Raw genomic sequence first — 21438 nt, forward strand, 5'->3', positions numbered from 1 at the left:
CCCTCTCATGCGCAGTGGGTGTGCATGTGGTTGGGGATGTGGGGGCACCACCATGTCCACGGCCAGGCCCGGCGTGTTGCAACGTTGTGCAGGACACATGCTGCCACTATGATCCTGCACACTACTGGGGGAGCGTATAACAGCTGCCCGCCAAAACGGTCAAGGGAGCGGAAGCGTGACTTGAGCACTCCGAATGTGCGCTCCACGATGCCCCGGGTTGCAATGTGGGCTGCGTTGTATCTTACCTGGGGTGGCGGGGTTCCGAATTGGCGTCATCATGTGGGTGCTGAGAGGGTAGGCACTGTCCCCTGGGGTGGTGGTGATGGGTATCATCAGTGGGGTTGTGACATTACTCAGTATCTGACATGCATGCATGCGCAGTGGCATTTATACTCACCGAGCAGCCGTGTATCGCCATGCCGCCCAGCTTCTATGTCCCAGTTTAGGGTAGACATTCTGTAGATGAAACTGTCGTGGGTGGAGCCTGGATAGTTGGCGTATACTGAGGTGATGATTCCCTTGGCATCACATACTACCTGGGCGTTGATGGAATGCCAGTGCTTGCGGTTTCTATAGATGTGCTCAGTTGCCCTGGGGGGACGTAGAGCCACATGGGTGCAATTAATGGCACCTAGTACTTTGGGGAATTATGCCACCCTGTAGAAGTCCTGGGCAACAGCCTGCCTTTCTGCAGGTGTTCTGGGCCTGCGGAATGATGGGCGTGCAGTGATGATGGCCAAGACCTGGTGTAGGCAGCGTGACTGCGTGGCCTGTGACATCCCCCCCACTATGGCACTTGTCCACTGAAATGATCCAGTGGCCAGGAAGTGCAGTACATTGAGGACCTTCTCCAGGGGGCTGAGTGCTTGGGAGCACAGGGTGGTTGATGTGAGGTCATCCTCCCACTCACTGACCAGGTCGAGTATTATGTGAGGTGGAAACCTGTACCTCCCATACACATGGTCATCAGGCATCCCAAAAAGGCTGGTTCTGGGTGTAAAAATTCTGGCCCGGACTATCCTCCTCCTCCTCCTCCTCCTCCTCCTCCTGCGGTATCCCACAGCCACTGCTGCTAGGAACGGTATGTTCATCCTGGCGTCTGAGCTGGTTTGTTGTTTGTGTGCACTTCCTGCTGGCGTACGTGTTTCCGGATTGGCCACGTTCGTTTCCATGAATACGTGTTGTAGGCAAGCGTGTGAAACTTCCCGCGCACCCCTGAAATACACGCACACGCTCCCCCAGGCCCGATCGCGTGTGAAACCACCCGCGAGCCCCTGAAATACACGCGCCCAGGCCAATCGCGTGTGTAACTTCTCGCGCACCCCTGAAATACACGCACACGCTCCCCCAGGCCCGATCGCGTGTGAAACCACCCGCGCACCCCTGAAATACATGCACCCAGGCCAATCGCGTGTGGAACTTCTCGCGCACCCCTGAAATACACGCACACGCTCCCCCTGGCCCGATCGCGTGTGAATCTTTTCGCGCACGCGTGTTCCCGACACCCGTAATACGCACTCCCCGCTTTTGCCAGTCCAGTAAACTGGTACAGTGTTGGCGCAGCCCTTTGCGATGGTTTTGCGATCTTGATGGCTTTTCCTTGCGCCAGGGCGTTCTTGGGGGCGTAACCGCCACTCTGCGCCACGTCTGCTTTTGGAGGCGAGAATCCATGAATACGCTGTGCGCGGGAATTGATTTTATCGCACGCGGCTGGCGCAGACATTCGCACGGGCACGCTGTGCACCAGCCGCGTGCGACACTTGAGAGGAATTACATGAATCGGCCTGTAAATTCGAAACACGCATAAACACTCCAAATGCACCGAAAATGTCATTCAAAAAACCAGCCTGAAAACTAGAAAAGAGGATGAACACATGTTGAATTGATCAACTAAAGGCAAACAAGATATAAAACACTCAGAAAATCTCAAAATGCATAAAAATTCCCCCAGTATAAATTCAGCTTGTGAACAACAGTACATTTTGATCATGCCTTGTGTGGGAGAAGAGTTGTTAAAAACATCAGGATTCTAATGAAAAAACGCACGGAAACACAGTCCAAAATGGGAATCAACCAGAATTCGTATTCACCAAAACGCGAGGAAAGTGCATTTTGAAGCTGTTCTGCTGGTCCTCAGAACGTGTCAATACGTCTTGTTTAAAATGCACTTTCCTCACGTTTTGGTAAATGCGAATTCTGGTGCATTCCCATTTTGTACTGTGTTTCCGTGTGTTTCTTCATTCGAATCCTGATGTTTTTAACAACTCTTCTCCCACACAAGGCAGGATCAAGATGTACTGTTGTTCACAGGCCGAATTTATATTGGGGAAATCTTTAATGCTTTTTGTGATTTTCTGAGTGTTTTGTGACTTGTATTTGCCATTCGTTGATCCATTCAACATGTGTTCATCCTCCCTTCACGTTTTCAGGCTGGATTTTGAGTGATAACATTTTTTATGCATTTAGAGCCTGTACAATGCTAGGGTGGAAGGTGGTAGTTTTAAAAGTTAGGTAAATGCATACCCCCTATGCAATGATTGATTATTTGTATAGCGTCTAAACACAATGTGTTTCAAAGCGCTGAATGCCATGAGTTGCACTCTTTCCTATTCCACAGGAACTTAAGAATCATACTGTCCAGATCTCTGAACAGGCACTTAGGATCTAGAGAGGAGGCACATATGAAAAGAGTTGATCCTGACCAGTAAATTCATCTTGGCACTGTAGACCTTTCCCCCGCCCAGAGAGAAAGAATCAGGAGAGATCACCTCTCCAGGTCAGATCTGACCTTCAGAATTAGCAATCCAACATTGAGCTGCATTATCACATTCACTCAAGTGTGATCCAAATCCTCAGATGCTTAATCTTTGCAGGGCAGAATATGAATTCCCACTATTTCGCCAGGTGTTTCATGCAGGAAGCAGAAAGCAGCACTCTTCAGACTTGTTCAAGTTCACTTTATCATCCAGACATTTTCAGAAATATCTCAATCTGGCCCATTATGAAGTTCAGACTTATTCGGGCCTCCTGTTATCACTACAAGAAAATAAACTGCTGCTAAGACAGTATTCCTAATTTTGGGATTCTAGGGCCACTGTTTGGGGCACGTCAACCCACACCACCCCTAATCTTTTTTGGTCCCTTAATATCTTTTTGGTGGCCGGAGGGACTTCTCGTGAAGTTCCCCTGCCATTACGTCCCTTTACATCTTACATAAGGTATATGGTATTGGGATGACCCTAAAGTGCCCCGTCCTATGGGTGATGCTGCATTTTGATTTTAAGGAATAGGATGGCGATGGCTGACCATTAATGTTGGTCACCAAGGGTGCAAGCCATTTTAGCACACTGGTAGCCCAATGTACCTTTTTGGTAGCCATTGAAGGACTAATGTTTTGTTTTTTAATCCTGCTCCCAGACATTATCTAGGGCTTCTCTTTGTCTATGTGACCACAAGGCGGCCTCAAAATGGCCATACTGATCATGTGGGCATCTTTGTGAGCCCATCATGGCAGCCTTAATACTGGTCCCAACAAGTGTATGCTAGAAGGGGTCCCTGGACTAACTCCATCACTTCGTGTGGCGGTGGCTGTGGCCGAGTGGCAATCCCAGCGACCAACCAGTAAGTTTGGTCATCTGAGCGTCTGCAGCCAACCCTTTTTGCGACGGGCTGGCTTTTGGCCAATTCCCCTTCACATGGTCATTTAGGTTATGCCCTTACTCTCTTGCGGCTCTGTTGCTGGAACTTGGAGTTAGCCTCCTAATGCAACTGTTTGGTCATTTTTAAAGCCCTCACTTAACAATACTTGATAAGTGCCGTGGTTTGGTCTTATCCCTGGTTTGTTTTTGTTGGTGCTAGCAAGAGAGTTTTTTTATTTTTATCCAGACTCCAGATGACTTCTCACATCTGCTGGATCAAGCCCTCAACTTCAGAAGGATTTCTGGGCCGTTTTACCGCCTCTTACAAGCAATTTACCGCAAGGATCTTCTGCTTCACTAGTGGTTGCTGCAGGAGTACAATGAGGTGCTGCAAGTTCATCACTGTACTGAATCTTCAGTCTGGGACATTCAAGGATGCCACCAATCGTCTCCGTCCTTGGATTGTTTCCACAACATGCTGCAGCTCTGTCCCTCAACCCTCCCGAGGGACCATAGGGCGGGGTGAACTCTGCTGCTGGACCAACACGTGCATCTCTGCTAGCCACTCAGTTGCGTAGGCCCTCACAGTGTTGCAGAACCCGTGAAGGTGTGTACCAGCCTCCCCCATGTTTGAGAGCCAGAGCGGCCCTTGAGAACGTGGAGTGGGACTCACGCTCTTGAAAGCCTGAACAGCCAAGATCCCTGTGTTTTTACACCAACCCGCTGCAAGCTGTGATTTGTGCATATTCGACATTGAGCGAACTTCCAGGAGCCTTCGAAGCTGCTTTTGGCATTCATCACTCTCTGAACTGCCATTTGCTGTTCGACTCCGTTCCCCGCCACACCACGCCAGCTGAAGTGATGTATCCGTTTGGACCAACTGCTGCCTTGCATTGCTTGAGTCACTGTTTTTATCACCAGCTTCTTCATGTCCGCTCCTCTTAGTCGATTAACCGGACCCCTGATGTCCCTCAAACAGCAACCTCTGTGCCTCCACATCGAATCAACTCGCCCGTGCATCCCGTCATAAGCTGTAAGTTTGCAGAAGTACGACTCTGATACAGTGGCGTCATGGTGGTTGGCAGAAATGTTTATTTATATGGAAAAAGAAAAGAAACCCCCATCTTGGCCCAACTCCAAGAGGAGTTTTCCAGCCTCCACAAAAACTATGGAATCTGTCAGAATGTCCAAGGATAAAAGAGTCCTATGTCCAAAACCTATTTCTAACCCTTACACTTACAACTAAACTAAAAGAGGTTTGCTGTCTTCATGGATCAGAAGAATGACTACCTTCTTCTGGACAGGCACAGTTCCATTTATCAGAGAAACTGGTTCTTGAGGGGACAGTTGACAGAACTGATTCACTTCCCTGCCAGGTACTGCGACAAGGAAGAGGGAATGTTCTTCTCTTTCTATCTTGTATACCTGGTTTAGTACCCTGCCAGGTATTCTCGTGCCTTAACTTATTTATTACAGTCTCTAGATGTTGATATGGGTCTCGGGTCCTGCTTCTTGGGCTCCCCAGGCCTTTTTGAGCACTCCCGACAACACTAGTACTTTTGGGTTCACAGCAGGGTTTTTGCTGCAGGCATAGAGAGTTCCAACAGCTCCGTCTGTTTCCTGGTTCCTCTCTACCTCTTCGGTGTTGGGTTCTCTGCGGGGACTCTGTTGCTGTGCAAGCGGGGCCGCCGGAAGCTCCATGTGTGCCCGCTCTACCTCCCCATGTACAGACTGCTCCAGCAGATCCGGTGGGTCTTCCGCTTTCTTTTTGTCTCGCAGGCTCAGTGATTTCTGCAGCCGGCCAGCTCAGTTGTCTCCTTTTTTAAGAGAGCTTTCTTGTGGCCTCTGGGCTGTTCCTAGGCGTGGCTTTTCGGTTTCTGCATACTGTGTTGGGCTACGGTGGCGCCCCAGCTGCTGGCTTCTCCCACTCGGCCGAGGAACTGCACCCCCAAACTTCAAAGAGGTCCTTCTCCACTGGAGCTTGGGGAGATGCTCGGTCAGAGTCACATTCTGTAGCCTTTCTTGTCTCCTGCTTCATGGCGCCACTCAGCTTTCGGTTCCTCCCGGGTTAACTCTCTACTCTGTAGCCCATAGAGCCACTTGATTCTTGGCTGAGCCGGTTGTCAGTTTTTATGACAATCTCAAGACCTCGCCTTCGTGGAAGTCTAGACTGCCCTTGCTGGTTCTCTGAGCCCATCTTCACGGCTCTGCACCCCCTTTTCTCAGTACTTCCCTCAGATGACTCGGTTGTCCTCTAGGCTCTTCTTCGTCGCAGTAGTTGTCCTCAGTGGGTTTTTCAACTCCTCATTCTTCCTCGTTTTAGGATTTCCTCCCTCTGCAATGTTACAGAAATACCTGGGAGACGATAGTAAGGATGGAGAGCAGGGAGGTGAAAGAGACGTGTGAGGGTTGTAAGACTACTGCGTTTTCCCACAATAGTAACCACTGGTCCCATAGAGGGCTTCTCTCTCCACGAGATCCTCCTACACAGCACCACCCCCAGGGGGATTATCGGGTAGCAGCCTAACCTCCCTGACCTCATGAGAAGGGACTTGTTACGACAGTTTTTCTAAAGTCCAACTAAGGGCTTAGTAAAACCATTCAGCTCAGACAATTCAAGACTCCACACTTAGTATAAGGCTGTACCACAAGAGTTCAGGGTAGCGTAGACAGAGCAGCCAGGCTCATTTCAGAAGGGAGAGAGGGCTGTACAATCAGTACAAAGTAATTGTAAAACAAATGGTCCAAAGAAACACTATGCATTGTGAAATAAATTAAATGGTGTATTTAAATACAATTAGGATCAGATAAATCTTGGGGGCAATAAGTACCATCACAGATTATCTAAACACAAACATCACTATGCTTGAAGGTACAAAGATACAGTAATATAAGGGCAGTTGTACTGGGACACCCAGCAAGAAATCACTTAGTAAATGGACAAAATACTTTTTGTGAATACTAGGTAGAGTAAAAACCTATAACTTTCTTTTGTCATAACCCACAGTTCTACTAGGCGAGTAAAAGCTAAGGATGTAATATTCTATTACAGGTTCTTTTGAGATCAGTAAAACACAGATTGAGATAAGCAATAACTCTTGGAACTTATTTTACGAGGGCAAACAGCAACCTCAACGTAAGTAAAATCTATACAGGAGCTATCAGCAACTTAAAGGCAGGTAAAATTTAAGCTTTCTGTGTCCGTCTAAAATAGACCAGGAAAAGCATAACTCAGTGCTACACTTTATGAATGACACAAGGTTATGCTAGGTAGGTAAAACATAATGCAGACTTATTCTGGACAGGTTAACAGGACGTCAGGTAAAGCACGACCCAGCTGGGGACACTCATACATTTATCCTAATAGGAATAGGGAAGTGAAACCAACAGCATTACTTTTGGGAAGAGGCACAACCAAATCCCAATCGAGTCGTATAACCTTACATCTACTTTCTGTTAGAAAGGCGAAACAGTTTAAGGAAAGAAAGAGGTTACATATACTTTTCAGAATGGCAGAACATTTCTAAGGGAAGTAATAACTTTTGCAACTGTTCACTCTCAGTGTTACTGTTACCAACCAACTTATTTTGCAAGTAACTTTTAAACACTTATTCTCTTTTCTAGGCAAAAGGCCCAATCCTTAGAAGTCTTTCCCTTGTTCTTGGAGCATGAGTGTTTTGGTGACAGAAGAGGGGTTCCAGGGGGGGCACTAGAACAAGTAAGTACTTTACTTTAGAGTCAATTGAGGGTCCAGGGCCTTAACAGAAGACTCTACAAGGTTTCCAGCAGGGACGAGAGAACTCCCAATCACAGAAAACACCCCAAAACTACACAAGAATACCAAGAGACTTAAGGTAAGTAAATACCCGACCCAGCACAGTACCTCAGCACAGAAGATTTTGCAGCAGGAGGAACTTCAGGATATGCAGCCATAAACCTGGTTGTTGAATTCCTTCATCAGGAAGACAGAAAACAGGACACTGGAAGGTGGAAGGACTTTTGCAGCAAGGACCACTGGAAAGGATCTAGACAAGGATTTCCTCATGGCTCTGTGGATTTGGGGTCTTTTTCAGAAGCACAGAAGACGACAAAATATCGCAGGTCAGATGCTCGTCGTTTTGAAGGTCCAGCCACTCTGGTGAGGGGACTTTTTGGACTGGAATCGTGCCTCTGGAGATCCAGCAGGATGTCCACGAAGTTTCAGCGAGATTCGGAATTCGGCTCAAGGTCCCAGGGTATTGCAGACCCGCAAGGTCGCAGCACGGCATGGAATGGCTCAGAATGCAAGTCATTTTACCAGTCTCTGGGTCAGTCTTTGTTTTCGGAGTCCCCAGGTCGATTGGAATGAAGGGCTACAGAAGGCTCCTGTTACACAGCAGGCTCTCCGGTTGCTGGATATCGTTTCAACTGCAAATTCTTCATCTTCCTCTTCGGTTCCAGTGATTGACTACCTCATCAGCTTCCAGACTTTTATGCAGGAACCCATCCTATCAGACTTCCAACGTTTAAACTTTGGGGGTTCACAATCCTTTCAAGGCAGCCAGCCTCCCAGTTTGAACTGGATTCTCACACTTAGGCTGAGAGCTTTGGACTCCTCACTCGCTTCCTGCCGACACAGACACTCTGGAGCCTGGGCAGGGAGTACACAAGACTCCAGCCGAAGATCACAATCACACAAAGGAATGTCCTGCCCTTGAGGTCAGGGGAAGGAACAAGAAAAGACAAGGAACATTAAAATGGTGAAAAAAAGAACTGGCCGTTTTGGAAAAATGAGCACCCCTGGGTGCCTTTACCGGGGCTATGGAAACAGCCCACTGTAAAATTGCACTGAATTAATAAAGATGTTCAATGCCACCAGCCATTAAAGGTAAGTGTGTCCTTGCAACATAAATATTACATTTCAAATGAGAAAGGGGATACTCACCATCTCCCCAGAACTCCACATAAGGTGGGGGCGGGGGGGTGCTGGTCTCACCTAATAACATGTAAAGGGATCCAAAGATCCTTTCTATCCTTGGAAACTGTAGTTCTCACAAGGTTATCCAGAGAAAGTTAGAAGGAGAGCCCCTAGGGGAACCCAGCAACAATCGGCACATATTGCCAAAAAGGTGTCAAAGAGGATAACTTTTAAAAGACACTAAGGAGAGTCTTAAAAATGACACCCATAAAGAGGAAATGATTCTGTGAGTGTGGACAAAAGTTCCCATTCACAGCGATATAAGGAAAGATTATCCACCAGTAAAAGCAAAAGGTTCTGGGGTTGACACAGGTCAGGAGGATGTATGATTGCTATGATAATCTTACCCAACTCTTCCACCCCCTATCCCCCATGGAAGCAGTGAGGACATCCTGCGATTCGTCACACAGCCCAGCCGCTGTCGAACCTCGACCACCGACTGAACCTGGCAATTGCCCCATCTGCACAGATCAAGTATATGCTTCGAGACGGCAGTCATCACAACAGGCGAAGGAGACAGATCTCTTTACTGAGCCCGTTTTACCTTTATTATAGTGTTGGCCCTTGATTTGTAGAACTAAGGGCCGAGGGGCGCTTTAGCCTCTACTCATCCTTGTACTCCTGCAGGGCAGAAGCCAAGTTGTCTCAAGTAGCTATACAGGGTGTGCCTTAAATGTGGATGTTGGTAGGTTCAATAATGTACCCAATGGCCAGCAGGCCCATCTCGGTAATTACTGCCAACCCAACACCTGTTTCTAAAACAAAGAGCACTGTGTGCATTGGAGACCTATCAAACTGATCAGACTTCATCAATTTACTAGAGCTCCTAAAATTTAAACATTCTGAGAAATTACCCCTAGCAGATTGAAATGCATCAAAGTATGTTTACACGAGTCAAGATAGTTTAGTTTATTATTTGTATAGCGCGACCTAACCCGGAGGTATCTGGGCGCTTAGCATGGAGCATATGTTACAGTTAAAGTGAATCAGATGAGGAACAAATAATTGTAAAACCAGGGTTACAGGGTGGTCGGCAATCCCATTATATTAGACAAAGAATGCAGAATAGAGACGACCAGATTGCTACAAGTAGGCTAGCAACAGGCTAACAGCAGGCAGCGGTCCAAGTTACAAAAGTGCATGGCAGAAATTAGGAGTACAAGAAGAGACACAAAAGACAAATAGTAAGTACCCCCAGGCTGAGAATGCATAAGGTTATAGACAAGGCAGTGTAGTAGGAACGGACAAGTTGGACAAACCAGGTTAAGTGCAAAAGGATGAATGGCATGTCCTTCACTTTGGATCTAAAGGACCAGAAGGAAGGTTCTGCTGTAATGTCTGTGGGGAGTGTATACCAGCACGTTGCTGCTAGTACTGGGAAACTCGACCCACCTGCTGTTTGCAAATTATATTTGGGAATGTAGATAGGGTGTTCTAGTGGGTATGCTTGTACTGGACTTTGCGAATTTGTTAGTCAGGTATTGCGGTGCTGTTCTGGACAGGCATTTATGGGCGATAACAAGCGTACGTAATGTAATTCTGTCACATACTGGTAGCCAGTGTGCATCCCGTCTAAAGGTGGAGATGTGAATAGGAATTTCTTATGAATTATAACATATTTTAAGTATTAAGGGTTAGAGTTGCCCTGTTCTGGTTGTTCAAAATCATAGAAGTAATCTTTTCAAATGACAAAAATATAAGGCTAGGTAACAAATAGATTAATTCAATAACATTTTATTTCATAAAATATTTTGTATGGGGTACATGTGTATAACCTATTTAAGCTCCCAACATTTTGAATGAACAATATGTGATTACTTGTTTTTTAGGTAAGGAAAGAATGGCTATTACCATGTAGGAGCAAAAGGTGTAAAACAGGTTTACCCCAGTTCCTGTTGGGTTACTGGGAAAAGATCTATTGATTGGTAGGCCTGTACGCTCAGAGTCAAGTAAAAGCCATGGCAACATCTGCATCCAAATCATTCTTGCAGGACATAGCATCAAGCTGTTGGACCTGGCACTGGATTTATTTACAGATTCTAGAGAGGTACAACCTTGGGGTACAGAAAGCTGAACACAAGAACCATACCCCGAAATGGCTGCCACCAAACAGTGAAATACACACAACCATCTGTGCAAGGTTTCAGACCTCACAGTGCCACACTCAGAGTGGCGTCCCTGATGAGGACTCAACAGCCGGAAAAGACAGTTTAGCAGACTGGAAAGCGGTCTAAAATACCCAGACCTTGCAGTGAATGAAGCTATGGGTAATAACGAATGAAGCTTAGGGTATTATAGCAGCCTAATTTCCGCCAATGGTGGACTTTCTCAATCTATGAAAAAAGCTGCAGGACTGCTGGAGGAGCCGATTGGGAAGGTCAAATAATATTCTCATTTAGTGGAGTCAAGCAATACAATAACCTATCCCTTTGTCATCTTACTGGATGGTGGGGTTCTTGGCTCCTTTGAATAGGTTATCTTACCGCAGGGTTATGCAACCTTTGGTTCGCCATAGGTTTTAGACTAAAATTCTCCTTTGCCTGCACAAAGAGTTGTAGTCCAAAAACTGGAGTGGCACATGTTGTAGACCCATGTCTCACTGCATAATTCCAAACTGCAACTAATCCAACTTTTTCTGATGCTTTCTTTTACCACAGAGGATTTAAGGAATACAACATTTTATTGGTTCACAAACGGACTCATTAAAGAAACGTAGAAGTGAGGATGATGTTGTATAGAACCAGCTGAACGCAAGTTCTGCGAATAGAATAGCACGAATTGAAAGAAAACATGTTCCCAGTTGAACAGAAAATAATTCTGAGAAAACTCAAAAGGTGCCGTTTTGCCATATGTTTAACCTATCACATTTTCTTAATCTACTGAGGGGGCGGAGGCGGAATTAGAAGGCCAAAGAGATGGAAGAAAAACAAACAATGGGAAACAGAGGGATGATATTAAACAAATAAGGGGCGGTCAGAAGAATGAGAGTGCTATGAACTTCTCTGGGACTCCATTAATGCTGCATAAAAGCACATGGTTCTGCTCATCGTTGTCGGGGGGAGAAAGTGTATTTTCAGCTCAAATCAGTTTCTATAAATTATTTTATTCTCTTACAGAAAATGCTTATATATATATTTTTTTTTAAAAAAAAGATGGCTCTTTCGTTTTATTGTAGAGGTCCAAAATAGGTGGGCTACTCTAACCAAAAAATACAACTTTAGCAATCACCAAAAACTATGAACCGTACTCACTCCAAAGGGGCTGCTGAGAAACAGCAAGGACATTAAACATGTTAAATATGGACAACAAGCCTCACCTCCGGTTCCAACCATTAAAATGAATCAGATACTCTGGAATCTTTCTGCCCTTCTCATCTTTTCCAACAATAATATCAACCACCTGAAAGAAAAAGCAGCCGATTAATAACCCAAAACAATATTCCAAATCTGTAAAATTCAGACCCAGAAGGTTACCAAAACCGAACTTTTATTTCAGGAATACCCAACTAAATTTTCAAAACATTGCAGATTTCACTCATCTAAAATATGAGCTATACAGAGACTAGAATAATGCAAACCCACGTCTTACCGTACCTTCCATTCATCTGGATTGGTCAAGGCTTAAAACTAATATACAGTAGCACATAGCTGCCAAGTTAATATCATTTGCAACATCTCAAGCCAATCCTAGTTACTAAGACAGTGGCATTTACCGTTCTGGAACACAAAATGTAATGTTTTCACTGTAAATATTGGCCTTTAAGTCTGATTATGCCAAGTCCTGACATTTTACCGAATTACTGCCGACAGTACTAGCTAAGGTTTGACATTGGACTTATTGACAGCAACCACTTCAATAGACACAATTCCAAAGAAATCACTCCAAAAAGTGAAGTTGTTACGTTTACACAAAAAAAAATTAAAAATTTTTTTTTAAAAAAAATCACTTTTGAAAAACTCCTCCACATTACAGAGCATTGGCCTTGAAACTGTGGCCCACGGTCCCGTGTGCCACACCTCCAGAGAGAATCCCACTGCTTCAAGCGCCGCTTATAGCAGCTCACTGGGGCTTAAATGGTGGGGCCCGAGTGGAAATGTTTAAGGAAATAAAACACATTACGGAAGTCAAGCTAAGTTTATGTGCTTGTAACTGAATTTAGAACCCCGTTGATGGGTAGGCAGTCACTGCAGCTGCTGAGCAAGGGAAGGCAAAACAGATGTTAAGAGAATTTTCGTTTAAGGTGAAGCGTTATAAAAGGGAAAGAAACAAAGGGAGAGAATGAGAGGACAAGAAATAGAGAAGACAAAATAGGAAGAAGTGCGACGAAAGAAAAGGGAAAGTGAACAAGTGGCAGAGAAACGAGTGAGAATGGCAATGATAAAGAAAAGAAGGAGAGAGAGAGCATGGAGAAAATCTAAATGAAGTTAAGCAAACAGAAAACAGGTGAGATAAAAAGGATGAACCAAGAAATGGATGGGCGTGATAAAGAATAGAAGGAGAAAAGAGACAGCAGAGAAAAGAGCAACAGACTAACAGGAAGCAGAACAGAACGGCTAAGAGAAAACGACAACAGAAACTGAGCAGAATTGATGAGGGGAAAGAACAGGAGTTGAAAGAGCAGCAGACAGAACATTACAGCGCACAAAGAAAGAGGAAGAAGCTGAAAATAGAATGGGAGAGGAGACAGAAGCAGCAGTGGTAAAAATGTCACATTGTAAGCTACTCTACAGGCACAAAAAAAGCCACTTGTCCCTCAGTTCTTACGCTAACCATTTTTTACTAGACAAGGGTAACTCTGCAACGGTTACCAGCTAATGCAAATTTGGAGGCCTAGAAGGACAGAAAAGAAAAGAGAATGAGGAAGAGAAATACAACAGTACAGGAGAAAGTGAAGAAGAGTGTTTAGGAGAAGGCATGAGAGGTGTACATAGCTAAATGATGGAAGAGGAGAAAGTAAGAAGAGAAGGAGAGCAGGGAGAACAAGGGATGGTGGGAGGGTCAAAACAAGACAGAACAGGAGACACAGGTGAAAGAATTTGGTGGGAGTGACAAAGAGAAGACACACAAGATTAGTGAAAAAGCGAAGTACGGGAGATTGCATGGGGCTACATCAGAGGTGAAGTGGAGGAAGACGTGAGAGGACAGACAGGACTTGGATGAGGGTAAAGGTGGGAGGATGAGTCAAGGAGGCAGCGATTGTAATTAATCCACAACGATAAAGACATGGCAGAGGGCTTGCAGAAATGCATACATTGTAAAGGCAATACTTGGGGTTAGGAGGGGCATATAGAATCAGCTCTATTTGAGGGTTCTGAGAGGTCAACCCAGGAGGCGAGCAAGGGCTTTCACAATAGGCCTTAACAAATACTCTCAAAGAAGCGTAGACTGAGCAGTGACACAGATTTAGGAGATCAGGAGTTTGATATGCAAGTACAGGGATTGTAATTAAGATTAGATAAACAGGAGTAAAAGCAGCTCCTAGGATCCAGCATTCACCATTGAGCTGGAGTTACCACTGGGGAACCAGGAGCTAGTCTAGTCCCGCAACTCAAACTTCCATATAAGATGCAATATTAACATATTGTCCATTAGTTATGACCCCTTATGCATTAAATGTCAAGTAGATGACATGTATAGATCATCCCAAATTGACACAGTTAATGTCAGAGTTATGTTTGTTCTGCATCAATTGGTCTGGGAATCATAAATAGGTCCTGGTGGCTATTGGCGTCATGCAAACCAGGCACTTTTAGGCTACAAGTAGGGGCTAAACTCCCAGCTTCCCTCAATTTCGAACCCTGAGGTACAGTTAACACAAAGGACAGTCAGGCAACAGTGTTTCACACAAAGGTGCAAATACGGTTTACAAACACATAAAACATAAGAATACTATGCACTACAGCACACATTTATATACATATATCACTACACAGTAAGTAATCTCAAAAGAGAAACTACACAACACTTCACAATTATACAATAATAGGCAATTCAACAAGTGTATTGCAAAAAAACAAAAGCGTTGTGCACATGTGTTCCTGGTGGCGTGCAACCCCACAGAGGCAACGTGGCCATTGGTAAAATACTGAAAATTGCATATTCAAAAACGACTGATGCTGCCTCGTCCCGAGGAGCAACCCAACAACTGCAAGCTGCTCTGTTTTGATTGGCTGCTACCACCATCTTTTAGCCAATCGAGATCGCCTGCAGGCTGAAGCCGGCCCCTCAAATAAAGGTCTGCAACTAAGGTTCCTGCCTGTGCCTGTCTGGGCCAAGGAGGGCCTGCAACTCCTCCTCCTACCGGCCCCCCTCCTCAAATTATGATTCAGCCTCTACTTGTACCCATGGACCTATACTCTTCCTTCAGATCTACCAGTGAGTTATGGCTAATTTCTCCCATTGCCTCCTCATCTAACTTTCTGAACCACTCTGTGCCTATGTAATCTGCCTTCCTTGCCTCATCTAACCTACCTCCTTTTGCATGGTGTGTGTGCCTTAGACAGTGACGGCTGGTGAGTTTGAAATCTGGTGGGGCGTACATTTCCCAGGGTGAATTTTGTAGCGAGCGCGCACAGCACGTGAGCCCCCCCGCCCCAACCTGGGTGCAGGGGTGTTCTCCCCCCGCAAAATATTTGGAAAAATGGCCTACAAAATGTGCAATTCAACCTACCAGCGCTTTGAAGTCATATCAATGATACATAAGGCGCTATATAAATGCCAAGTAAGATAACATACCAACAATTATGAGACATTTTCTTTGAAACATATTCTCTTGGCCCCAAAAAGACGTGCACTCAAGCCTTAAAGAAGTATAAGGTTTGTCATTTACATCTCTGCAAGCAAAAAGCTTGGTCTGGCCACTGAAAGTAATGCACGTCTGCCGACCAAGAATTTAGTGACTTTTCCTATACAATCAACAAGTATTTTCTTGGGTATAAAATGTTGGTTTACTAACTTGTATCCACTGTCTAGGACTATCTCTTCCTGCCTGATCTGTTAATAATGTTTGGAACAGCGCAATTCAACACAAATGCCAATGTCGGTTTGAAGAGGCCAATATTCAGTGTTACCAAAGTCCAACATAATAATCTCTTACGTACTCTTGCTTTAATATTCTCCTGCCAACTTTTCTTCCCCGCCTCTGAATAACACTCTCAAAGCACATCTACTGTTAACTCAGGCTACGGAACTATGATATTGTATAGGTTTTGAAATTCAAACTACCCTTGCTTTTTAGGCATGTGTACGATTTGTATACATTTATGTCCCCTTCTGTATGCAAATGTATATTATTATATAAAGAATGTAGAACACATACGAAATGCATGACTGGAAATAAATTCTGAATGCTAATACATGTATTTGGAATGTGGCAACTGAGCACAGAATTAAAAGAAATCTGACCCTCGACCAGAAGTAGCTTGTTGTGTTAATGACGAGCTGGGAGATGGGTTGCCTAAGAGAGGAAAGGCAGCTGAAAGTGGGGTAGCAAGAGTTCTGGTGAGATGCTAGGAGAGTAGGTAGCCAGTAATGCTTTGTGGACCAGGAGAACAAAACTCCAAATAAACAAACTTGCAAATCCAAAACGTGCGGATATGTACGGGCTAATTAAGTAAACTAAATGAAACGGCAATTCACTTATGACTGGAACATCATATTCATCTTCAATGCATTCACATGCACAAACGTTCATCCCAAGTAATATGTTTAGCCAATATAGCTGTAGCCATCACGCATAAGTAACATGTTAGCACATAATAAAGTGATAACATCTTCACCAAAATTCGAAAGATCTCACATTATGGCCAGTCCTGCATTTTGGTCATGTAAAGGGCAACACTATGGTCCTATGGAAAGGGCAGGAAATAATCAGAGGCTTGCTATCACCCATGCCTCTCTGTTTACATTGATTATCGATACTTATCAAAAAACAGAATGATCATTCACTTCACATGTATTTTCGAATGGCAGCTGGACTACTACACAAGGTAATATATCTATGGTTATCTGATGAATGTATAGTCTCTGTGTGCACAGCCTAATGCACACGTTATTCGGCTGCAAGGGTCATTTGCTGGTGCTCCCTAAAACGAGATATGATCGCTTCAGAATAGTGCTGGGGTTATGGGAGTAGAAGCAGGGGAATAAAGTGACATGCCCTAAGCGCGTGAACTACAGTGGGGGCGGGGGAGGGGTCGAATGACCTAACCCCTTCCTTCACTCCTGGAAATCCGTGGTTTACTGCCGCCCTCTTACAGGGCGATGTAATGTATCAATGGTGTTCTGAGTATCCATCCACGCTTTCCCTAAAACACGTGTACATGATTCGGCATGCACGTCACCCACGCACAACACACACACACACCACATAGGATCCCATCCATGTTAAAACCAAACACACAACGTACACACTCTAGGCTCACACAATTAACAACAGACAACACACAAAGTATGTTAATAAAACAAATGTGTTAGCGGAGCATATTCAAACAACTGGTCATTTACAAACAGTAAATGACCAGTTGTTTGAATATGCGCCGCTAACACATTTTTTTATTGATGCTGCTGCTAAACTCTTAGTCTTCACCATGCGACATGGAGCATGGTGAAGACTGAGAGGTTTGGCGTGTGTGGCCGGCGGCCGCAGGCCGCAGCACTCAGCTTGCTGGCAAAACAGTGGCGATTGGCAAGATGCTGCATGTCACGGCTCGCGCCGCGGCCCGCCGACCATTGTTTTTAGTGCGGCCAGGAATAATGGTCGTTGGGCCGCTGCGCGAGCCATGACATGCAGGCTGCAGCATCTCGCCAATCGCCATTAAGCTGAGTGCTGCAGCCTGCGGCCCGCGGCCGCCGGCCACACACGACAAACCTCTTAGTCTTCACCATGCTCCATGTCGCATGGTATGGTGAAGACTAAGAGTTTAGCAACAGCATGCAAGCCCAACAGGCCAATTATAACACGACTCGTGTTATAATTGGCCTGTTGGGCTTGCATGCTTAGTTTACACAACGGTTACGGTTTCCGTTTCACTTACCAGTCAGTGTTGTTGGACTTGGACTCTTCTCTTCGCTGGCCGGAGGCTGGCTGGAAGGGAGGGCAGCAGGCAGCAGCCACAGCAGCACATGTGGATGGATGGGCCTACTTGGGACAGCTCAGCTGGCACGCACACGATGACCACACCAGCAAGGCGCATCGAGAAAGAACGAGAAAGAGAAGGTGAGGCACTGTGTGCCCACCCAACTCCACCCACAACATTCCACACACGGATTGTCATTGGCTGGCAAACAGCCAATGACAATGCAGAACTACCTGTTGCTATGCTGCATGGCCTGCCAGCATACAGTGTAGGTAGGAGGGGTTTACTGGTTGACAGGACTCACTCTGGTGTTGCGCTGTTTGCGCACAATACCAGGAGTGCGGGGCCACCCCTCCAGCGCCCCGCCAGCCTCCTGAATGGGAGAATAGTTACGTAGAGTGCGTGGAGCTACGTTGACTAAATCGGGACGCGCCCCTCCGGTCCTCCGGAGCAGCAGGCCAGGCCCAGGCCAGCAGCCCTGCACTGCACACATTTAATTTGCATTTTATTTTTAGTTGAGAAGAAGAGACAGAGGCTCTTCTCCTCTCTTTGTGGGGGGGGCGGCGCCCCCCTGCCCATTGTAAGCAGCCGCCACTGGCCTTAGATCTGTGCACCTTTTATGCTCTGCATTGGTCCACTATTTCTGAAAATCGTATTCCTGTTGGATTGCATTGTGCCTTTTTTCCGACTACTTGGCCACCTGGTGAGTTTAGCTAGAACTGTGCTGCGCAGCCACTCTACTTCATTCCTCTGCTATCCTCTGCCACCCCTATGACACTCACCATCTCACCTATATTCTCTAAATGCTACACTATCGTCATCCCCTCTCTCTCTCTCAGGGTGTCTAGAAGGAAAAACCACAAAAAAATAAAAATAAAATACATCCTAATTGCAAACCATGGCCTTCCCATCGCAGACACCCATGTCAGCGCCTCTTCTAAAGAGGTCTTCACCGATATCCTCTTGTCTGTCCCTTCTCCAGATCTATGGACGCCCCATCTCATCTCTACTCTCTCTCCTTCCAAAGCCTCTCCCATTAACGGTTGCACCAACCGGAAATCCTCTTGGCAGGCTTCTTTTCCTCACGTTGCACCGTCCATCACAGAGGCACTATCATGGTTCAGGGTCCTCAACCCAACCTCCTTCTCTTTGACCGGATCCTGCCATCTCTCATTAACTTCCTTCCTTCTCTCGCCCCTTCCCCCCCCTATCTGACTGGTGTACCACGCCCCTGTACACCACCTCAGAAAACCTTTAAAGGCAGAGATCTCCTCCACCTAGCAACGCCCGCTCAGCCAACACTATGCCGACATCTGCATCCTTCTTGAAGACATTGACCTCGACATTCTCGCTCTTACCGAGACATGGTTCAATACTAGCTCAGTCACTGCTTTTGACTCGCTCCTACCCGGCGGCTTCAAGATCATTTCCAAGCCTCGACCTCACCGAACTGGGGGTGGGGTTACTTTAATCTTCCCCGAGTGGGTTCCTTCTTCCATCCTACCCACCTGGCCCTACTCTTCTTTTGAGAGCCTGGTGTGCAAGTTGGAGCCTGGTGTGCAAGTTGGTCATCTCTCCCTCCTCCCTGACCATTGCTACCATTTACCAGCCTCCAGGTGCTAGCACCCTTTTCCTCTCTGAATGGGCAGATTTTGGTTCTTCCTTACTTTCATCCACCCCCAATCCTCCTCTTGGGCGATTTCAACATCCAATTGGACTTCCCTGTCACAGCTACCACTCTCTTCATTGACCTCTGCACCTCTCTATGCCTCTCCATTCTCCCTTCTGGTCCAACCCACTCGGCTGGTCACACTCTGGACGCCCTCTGTCATGTTTCACTGTTTACGCCCTTTTTGGACTTCCTGGTCCACCATGGTGCACCACAACATTGGAGCCGCTATCCTCCCAACATGGCTGCTGGCTCAGCATTTACACAGGAACTCTGGCTTCCTAGAAAACGGGCACACCCCCGCAGCACTGCACGTCTCAACGCTCCCTTTCGAGTTTGCGGCTAGTGTGTCCTTCCTTCTCGGAGAACATACCACCCGATATTCTTTCCCTTCCTCTTCCTTCTTGAAGTGCTAGGGCGGCCTTCGCCTCAGGCCGCTCTTTCCATCCTTCCTGGAAACCACTCGTTACTTCCACGCTCGCTGCAATCTCCGTGTCCTCTGCGAGCTGTGCTGTTCCCTTCCTGGTTCCGCGCATCATCCTGGACAGACTACCTTATTCTTACCTTCCCGGAACCCTGAACTGTCTCCTCCCAAGACTGCCTACGGTCCCCACACTGGATACGGAAGACCACCGCCCTTACCTGTATAAATCCCGGAATGCTGCCAGACCTCCAAAGAAGAAGATTACCAAGGGCAAAGAGGTGAGAACAGGGGCTGAGTGCGACACCCTCATCCACTCTGACCTCTCTCTCTTCTTCCCTGGTCACCCTCTCGCCTGGTCAGACATTCTCCCCTATTCTCCCACCTTGATCCCTGGGGCCCTCTGACTGCCCCCAGAAAGCACTGCCGATCCTGTTCACTAACATCCGCCCCATGAAACGAGCGTCAGCTGCAACATTTGCCTCCACCTTACCCCCCTACCTCAGATTCTGCCACTGACTCTGCTCTCAGCAACCTCCACTTGGCCATCACCAATACTCTTGACACTCTTGCTCCAGTCAGGAGGATCTGGCTGAAACCTGCCTCTAAGCGTAACACTTGGTACGACTCCGATCTTGCGGCCCTGAAACGAAAGTGCAGAGCGGAGGAACAGAAGTGGCAATCCTCAGACTCATCCTCTGACAAACTGGCCTACTGCCTGCTCCAAAGACAATATAGGCTTTCCATCCATGCCAAGAAAAGATCCTGCATACAGGCACGGGTTTCCAGTGCATCCAACAACACTGCTAAATTTTTCAAGCTCTGTAGGAAACTTGCCAACTCTTCTGCCATCTCCCTCCCAGATCCTCTGCAACGCACTGGCCACACACTTTGCCAGCAAAACTCAGGACATCCTGAACACCCTTGTTGTGCACTCTGCCAACTCATCCCACAGACCCTTGCCTCGCCTGGCCCCTGACCCTCCTCCCCCCTCTCTTCCTTCTCCTGATGAAGTGACCACAGTTGTCCGCTCCATGAAGGTATCTTCTAAACAGGTTCCCCCCTGCTCATCCAAAACCATCAAGGACAACATTGACTCTTGCCCCCTCTCTCACAGATTTCTGCAATCACTCTTTTGCCACTGGATCTTTCCCCTCCTCCCTCAAGCACTCCCTTGTGCACCCCCTCCTGAAAAAAACCTTCAGCAGATCCTACCTGTCCTGCCAACTACCGCCCTATTTCAATCACCCCCTCCCTAGGGAAACTGTTGGAGAAGCTGGTCCTGCCCCAACTCCACTCACACACTGAACTTGTTGGTGGTCTTCACAATCATCAATCTGGATTCCGAGCATCCAGAGGCACAGAAACTGCTCTTCTGAACACCAGTCAAGAACTGCTTGCAGCTGTGGACTCAACTCCCCACCCGTCCTCATCCTATTCAATCTCTCCTCTGCCTTTGACACAGTCAACAACCACTCCATCCTCATACGACGACTCTCCGATACCCTTGGTATCTCAAAACGGGCACTGGACTGGCTGACATCCTTCGTAACTGACCGCTCGTCCCAAGTCATCCTGGGCACCTTCTCCTCTCCTATTTCCTTCTCCACCAGTGGAGTCCCCCAGGGTTATGGCCTCTCCCCTTGGCTATTTAATATCTAGCTTGCCCTGCTGGC

General features: G+C 46.6%; 1 protein-coding gene across 1 annotated transcript in view; it reads right to left on the reverse strand.

Moving 5' to 3' along the window:
* The window catches only part of MSL3 (MSL complex subunit 3), a 263983-nt gene that overhangs the window by 234952 nt on the left and 7593 nt on the right, over positions 1 to 21438 (reverse strand). Inside the window, exon 2 of the mRNA XM_069640759.1 lies at positions 11912 to 11994. Within this exon, the coding sequence (XP_069496860.1) occupies positions 11912 to 11994 (83 nt within the window). The remainder of the gene's footprint in view (positions 1 to 11911; positions 11995 to 21438) is intronic.

This window comes from Ambystoma mexicanum, chromosome 7q, assembly GCF_040938575.1.
Source record: "Ambystoma mexicanum isolate Mex_15411 chromosome 7q, UKY_AmexF1_1, whole genome shotgun sequence".
In the NCBI taxonomy this organism is placed as follows: Eukaryota; Metazoa; Chordata; class Amphibia; order Caudata; family Ambystomatidae; genus Ambystoma; species Ambystoma mexicanum.